The following is a 7,364-nucleotide window of genomic DNA, read 5'->3' on the forward strand; positions in this document are numbered from 1 at the left end:
TTCTTATGAAAAGTCAAACCAGAATGGTGGAAGCCACTCCACCTAAAATATAGGGGTGAGTCCATTATATTTCTACCAAAAAAACCAGGGGAAAGATACTTCATGTTGCCACAGCAATGAGTGGTTTAACTAACAGGTTCTTAGCTCAGGTTTCATCATTCATTAATTTAACACCACCGCTCAGCTGCAATTCTGAGAGACAATCCCTTACCTCATAACCCTCTTGCCAGCTGCAGTTCTTGGCTCTATGTTAGTTCCCAAGAAAAAGGGAGGAGGAGGGAAAAAAGTCCATAAAAGATTTACTGGATTTAGGCCTGAACTAATTTACCAAGAAGAGAGATCCCATATGATTCAAAAAAACAATCTCTGCCATCACACCACGCATTACCTGTCTACTTGATCAGGCTGGGAATACGAACTTAAATAGCAACTGAAGAAAACTACAATGAGTTTCAGTTACACTTACAGTCAGCCTACAAAGCTCAGTGATTAATCACACCATTTGTCTACTTGTTTCTACATTCTGTTCTTGTTTCCAGTTATACCATAAGATATTCAGAGCTCAGACTGTAGCTTTTCAATACTTCCCCCACTTTGTATGCCATCTTTGAAAGTTACACACATGGCCAGATTTTACTTCAAAATTGGCTTCCAAAGATCAAAACTCTGTTTCCACAATGGGTTCAACACATGGGATCAAAACACTTATCATCTTGTACACTGACATCTTTGTGCTTACCATCCCAGAAACAGGTCTAAATTAATGTATTTGGACAGATGTTAGCCTAAATGTAACCTTTCCGCTAGCATGTATCTGGCTGTTATGTTATACATACAGAGAGCAGGTTATTTCCCTTCCCATCATTCTTCCCTCAAGACACGCACACGTAAGCGTGCTCACAAGAGTCTACAATGCCTTCCCAAGTGCTACAGGGAGTTATGGTCTCCACAGGGAGACAATAACTAATAGCTGATGCAGTGACACACATGGACTCTTCAAAAACACACAAGTTACACCACGGCTTGTTGCCCCTGAGCATCTACTCTACGGTATCCAGCAATTTGCACACTCATAGCCTTGCCTTATGCAAGGGGATTCAAGTAATTTGAGTTACCCCACACCTCTTTTAGGGACAGGCATATAAAATGGACAATTACTATGAAACTATGGGTGCCAGGAAACTTAGTAAAATGACTACACTCTAAGGAAACAAAATGGTCTTCTGACCAGAATGGGCAGCAAGTCCTGAGGTGAACAACTCCGAGATTGCACAGGATTCGTAAGTATCTATTACAAGGCAAACTGGCATAAAAAAAGATGTTTTCATTGCCCAGAAAAGGTTAGCAGAAGTGGCTATGCTTAAAATGCAGAATACTCTGCTACAGTTTAAAATATTTCGTTAGAAGACTTGAAAACCTGTATACAGTAAAAGCAGCATATAGATACTTTACAGAGACAGTATGAAGCCTAAATATTTCTGAATTGTTATGGGGCTATAAATTAAACATTACTTAAATGCAGCCACTACTGTCATGAGAAGCAGTGGTAATAAGTGCATACCACAAACGCTTACTTTAGGGCAGAAAGGCACTGTAGGCAATCAGAACGGTAAAAGGAATGTCAACAGAATCAATCTGGCCAGAAGGACTTCCATTGCATGAGTATTCTTTCTGCTGTCCAAATATTTGATGAATGCAATACTTCTACACAGTGTTTTATTCCTGCTATTTCTAAAACCTGTACTCCTTACAATGAGAACTGAATGAGGGAGGAGACTACATCAAAATATTTTAAAGTGTTGCAAGAGAAAGACAAACTTAAAACCACCTATGTTCTAAATTTTAGGGGTTTTAATCAGATAATCTTCCCACTTTAAAGATAGTAAATTCGCAACTCTAGGGATCTCTCCACAGTGCAGAGCAGAGTGTCAAGAGACTCTTGCTCTCCTACTAAAAATTATTGTCCAATTATTGTCCAGTCCGGGATCTGTATGGGATTTCTATCAAGAGTAACAACCGAGTCTGGACTTAGGAAAAAGAATCACTGTGCTAGACCATAGTGGGACTGACTAGAGTATTGGTAAGCAGTGCATGTCAACACTGACAGTTATTACTCTGCCTGGAGAGGCTCCAAGGCAGCAGTGCTGTGCCAACCAGGGTAGCAATCTGGGAGCCAGCCAAGAGGTCGAGCAGGCCTCAACAGCACGAATGCAAATGGCTTTAGTCGTGGTAGGTCTTTTGTAAGCAGCGTAAGGGGCATGCTGGCCTCAGAAAGAAGTTAAATCCTGTTTCCAAACTGTGAGCGTCTGTGCACCATCTGGGTCCCACAGAGCGAAGCAGCTGCGTTCCTTTTTCCAGGAGGTTTGTCATACCTTCTCCAAAGGGGATGTGAAGAGGCTACAGAGGCTGCCTGGGCAGGCAAACACCAAAACCCTGTCACATTCTCCATGATTTGAAGATGCCAAAGCCCTCTTTTAAGCTTTCAAATCTGCTAACTTTTGGAACCAAGAATTCTTAAAAGATAGGCATTCTCATTTCTTGGACCTGAAACTCCAGTAATCCTCTTCATCCACATTACGGGAAAGAATGCAATAGGGGGCTAACAGATGCATCATTCCTTCAATTCCCATCTGCACACAAAACCCAGCCAAATCCTTTTGTTCAACTTGCTGAGAGGAAGCGGATCAAAAGTCATTGAGCTATTTAGACAAACAAACTCACAATCAAAGGAACGACAGATTCATGAAAGTTAAGCGTACACCTTTTGTAATCTATGAGGAACAGGTACCCTTCTGGAGAAAATGGGAGAAGAGGGGTGCGTTGCTCAGTGGATGAAGATCTCCGTTTGCTAGTCATCTATTAACTCTGAAGGATTTACTCAAACCCTCGAGTCAGTTTTACTAACCATAAAATAAGCATCTATCTTGCCTAAGATATGACACATAATAAAGACTTTTAAGATAGAGGAAAAACATCCATAAAATTAGAATTTTATTTTTATTAGAAGATCACTGTTCAGCTACCTGTGACTCCTTCCTTGATACATAGCCATCTTTTACAATGGTGGTTGTCACTGCAAAGTTGTTCTTAACACTGGACAAATCCATGCAAAACAGGTATCACTGCCTTTGAAATAAGACACAGTAATGCTATGCAATTATCAAGACGACCATGGTCCCAGGAACAGACTGTTCCCATGACACACGGCCAGCTGATCTAGGAATGCTGACAACACTATCACGGAACTGTCAAGTTTGCCAAGAAGAAACTGAGTCACAGAACAGTTTTCACAGGTAAAAACATGATACCACATTTCCATAAAAATCAAACCTATACTGGCTATACCTGGATAGAGAATTCCTCACTGGGGCAAAGGGAGGAAAGGAAGGAAACAAAATGAACTGCAGAAGATCAGAATTCTGCAATTAAATTTAAGGAAAAACACCTGACCAGAAAACACTAACACTCATGGGCAAAAGCTATCCAAAGATTAAGTTATGAAGTACTTCCTAAAAACCATTCATAACAAGTTTGCTAGGTACTGTAACATGCCTTTTAGTCCTTTGAATAAAAGTTCCTCAAAAATAGTTTCCCATTACTAATACTCTCACAAAGGCAAGTTATAGATAAAACACAAACTTGACTTTCATCCCTTTGTTCATTCTATGCTAAGTCTTGAAAGAACAGATTCACCACAAAAGGAAGACCAAAGTAATTCGCATTTTATTCGTATCTGTGTACAGCAAAACTTACTGTTACCACCACCGAGTCAAAAATTAGTCCTATTATTTCAGTAAGAAAAAGACAAATGTGCTCGCCATCTTGGAGACACATACTGCTTTGTACATTTTCATTTGAAACAGAAATGAAGAACCATCCTTGCAAGATTGACATTGAAAATCTTGCATGTTGTAGGGCAAGTCCTTCACTCACCAGTGACACCTTCTACAGCTTTATTTGAAAAACGAAATCCACATTGTATTAGAAAAACTTTTAAAAGACCCAGACTTTCAGAAGGTCTTGTAATCAAGGCAAGCAAGTAAAAATCATGAGTAAAACTCATAGATAATATCCTCTTAAACTGTATTTTGACAAAACAAGGTATAATTCAGTTCTGGTGGCCTGTATGCAGTGGTGTTTCATTTTCCAAACATGTGCATGACTTACCAAGCGCTCTAGCAACTGCCAGGAACGGAATCTGGTCAATGACGGTGCTGCGGCGTACAGGGCCGTTGTGAGTCAGACGAGGTCTCTTCCAAACAACACGATTCACACCAGACTTGTTGATCACACTAAAACCATCAAAAAGAGGCATGGGTTAAAAAGGCGTGGAAATGAAAGCATGAAAGTTTCAGTGACACAAAACCAGTTAAATACGCAAATGTGGAGTCAATAATGACAGCATCCTCAGGGAAGTCCACAGCACAATTAAATATTTCAAAACACATGGTATCACTTAGATAGTTTCATTCCATATTAAGCCAAAGGCAAAAGTGAGAGATGAAGGGCAGAAGAAAAGAAAAAGCAGGGGAATGAAGACCTGGAAGAAATTCTGGCTGGCTCCAACAACCAGATGTAAGAGTATCTTTTTAATCTGCCAAAGAAAAAGCGGAACTGAATTTGGTTTCCTCAGATGCGGACCATCAACTCACTCAGGTGGAAATACCATCTAGCTCCTCCTTCAGTTTTCTCCATCTGCTGAAGTTTGGCAGTAAAGAGCAGCACAGTACAGTTGAAAAAAACAAAAGAGAAAGGAGCAGCCTTCTGTAGGGATTTCCTTAATGGTGCACCAACACGAGGCAGAAATAAAAGAGGAATTGTTCATAGTTGCTATCTGCTGAAAGCAGGAGATAGGAAGAAACAGCTCTGCATTTGAATGTTAACACCTGCTCTAAGGGCACTGAGCACTAGTTTTAGTTCTCACAGACAGCATTAGAAGGGTCAAAGGAGAAGCTACAGAGCAAGTAAATGGGGCAGCTGTTATCAGGCAGGGGACGATGGGAAGAAAGAACAGACAAAGTATGAGCCATCAAGGAAGAAAAGGTAATGGAATAAGGAACTAGCAAAGCTTAGTCCCCATCAAGTTAAGAACTAGATACTTAAAAGCTAGCTTTTATCCAAGGAACAGCCATTAGTAATTAGAAACTGAGAAGCTCTGGAATAGCCTCAAGATTCCTCATACTGAAGTTATTCAAGATGCATTTCCTGAGACTTCAAAGGCCTTAACAACAAGAGCATGTTTAGCTTCATCCTTTCGCATGCACAGTGTGGCAAAGTCACAAACACCACATCCTACAAATCAATCTCTTCCACTTGTACAACTAATGACCACAGAAAGCTAACTTCAGTCATTATCGGAAAGACAACCTCATCCCACACTTGGAGACTGTTACTAGGAAAATACCATTTTTAATGAAAGATTCAATTATGCTCTCCCATTAACTTCTCCCAATTCAGTCTCATTAAAGAGAAGACATTAATAAGCATAGCTGCATAGTTCCACCTCACTCCTACCATTTGCCTCACAATAGCCTGCAACAGCCAGCCTGGGAGAAACAGAAGAGCGCCAATAAAAATAAAGATTTTTTTTAAAAAAAATTAGCTATTCCTGTTGATAGGAAATGTTCCGGGGAATGCTTCTTTGAAGCTTCAGAAACTTTCAACCTCTGAGATACATGACTTGGAAACCTATACATTTACAAGTACTAACCTAGCAAAGCTGCAAATTACCCTTTCTGAAAAGCTACCAATACAGCTAACTGATCAACTTCCACCTGCTAGAGATACAAATATCTGAAGGTTAATGAGCTGACAGGGTTCTCGTATGAATTATGTCAACAGGAAAACCTTCAGTGATCTCTGCCTCTGAACTGCTAAGAGAAGGAAACTGTGCCCATCCATCTGGTGCAGTACTGCAGAACGCAAGAACAGAGAGCTCCTGTGAAGCTACGCCAAATGGGAGCCCTGAGGTTTGTCTCAAAACATTAGTGCCATCTGACAAACCTGCCTGTTTTCCTCCTCGGTCACAGGGAACACGCATCAACCACAACTCGGAGATGTTCTAACATCTGCCAGCTCCTGACAGTGAAGAAATTAGTAATGTAAAGATAAGCATTAAAATGTGGTATTCTAACATTTTAAGCATATATTTAAACACAGCAAATAGTATCCTGTTTCAAATCTAAGATTTTTTTTTATGTTCCTTAAACAGAAGCTTTGAAGAACCTACTCAACAGCTGCTATTGTAACCTCAGGAACAATGTAGAATGCAGGAAAAATTAGAGTTTTGTGTCAAAACTGCTGTGTTTCCACAACTTGACAAACCAGATATTCCAGAGCTCGTATCATTATCTATATGGAAAAGCAACTGCTTCCCCCTTCCCCCCAGATTCCTCAGAATTTAATGAAAAATAGGTCAAATATCAGTATCTCCACTTTCAAAGTTTTCAGTGAACCTTTAGAATTGTAACCACACCTCAGCTGCATGATCCACCAGGAAATTAAAGTTTTGTTTATACCGTAAGCCACTAGCAAAAAGCACAAAAGTGTAACAATGGATCACTATAACCTATTTCCCAACAAGCTAGAGAAAAAAAAAACAAAAACCACAGAGCACAGATAGGGAAGGAATATAAATAGACTATGAGATTCACCAGCTTGCTTGCCTCCCCCAAAACAAGCAAGCTTAAGCCTAGTTCAGTAAGATACACACAAATAGCACCCAGAGATCAAAACCGAAATAAAAAGCAGGGAGACAGTTACCTGCCCCCAAGGCCTTCAATTCTCTCCCTTTCTTTGGGAAGTTCCGGCTTGTGGTCCTGCGTCACCTCCACAGCTCTCACAAAGTCATCTTTGGGGTCATCCTGGACTCCCAGCACCACTCCTGAATCGCCAACATGAGCAACATACATCTTTGACCCGCGGATAATTACCACACTGGCAGTAGTTCCTGACGTGCTTGGGAGACCTGTCATGGTCTTTGGCCACTCCGCTGCAATGAGAAAAAAAGCAAATAAAAATACCTTTAATTCTGTGGAACCAGTAATGTTTTGAAGATCAAATGAAGGGTGTGTCACAGAGGCTTGCATAACGTTACAATACAGTGTGTGCTTAACTATAGTATGGCCAGGCAAACCAGTGTCCTCAGGTCCCCCCCCACTTGCCTAACATCGCTCCTCTAGCTACAGCTTAAATTGACACATACATATATAAAGCCAGTATCAAGGCAACACGATAGGATTTTAAAAAAAGAGTCTGCTCTGGTTTAATATTCCAAGTATAACTAGAAGAATATGGGGGAAAATGCGCTCCTTTAGTGTCAAACAGCATCAATCAAGTGTTTCGTTAAGAACTACTGTCCACTT

At 40.5% G+C, this 7,364-nt stretch overlaps 1 protein-coding gene across 1 annotated transcript in view; it reads right to left on the minus strand.

The window, feature by feature from the left end:
• The window catches only part of PPM1D (protein phosphatase, Mg2+/Mn2+ dependent, 1D), a 20,530-nt gene extending 13,547 nt beyond the window's left edge, over nucleotides 1-6,983 (minus strand). The window contains exons 1-2 of the mRNA XM_009706074.1: nucleotides 6,763-6,983; nucleotides 4,168-4,292 (exon numbers count right to left, since the gene is read on the minus strand). Coding sequence (XP_009704376.1) covers nucleotides 4,168-4,292; nucleotides 6,763-6,974 — 337 coding nt within the window. The 5' untranslated portion in view covers nucleotides 6,975-6,983. The remainder of the gene's footprint in view (nucleotides 1-4,167; nucleotides 4,293-6,762) is intronic.
• Nucleotides 6,984-7,364: the final 381 nt, after the last annotated feature.

This window comes from Cariama cristata, unplaced genomic scaffold, assembly GCF_000690535.1.
Source record: "Cariama cristata isolate BGI_N322 unplaced genomic scaffold, ASM69053v1 scaffold12028, whole genome shotgun sequence".
NCBI lineage: Eukaryota > Metazoa > Chordata > Aves > Cariamiformes > Cariamidae > Cariama > Cariama cristata.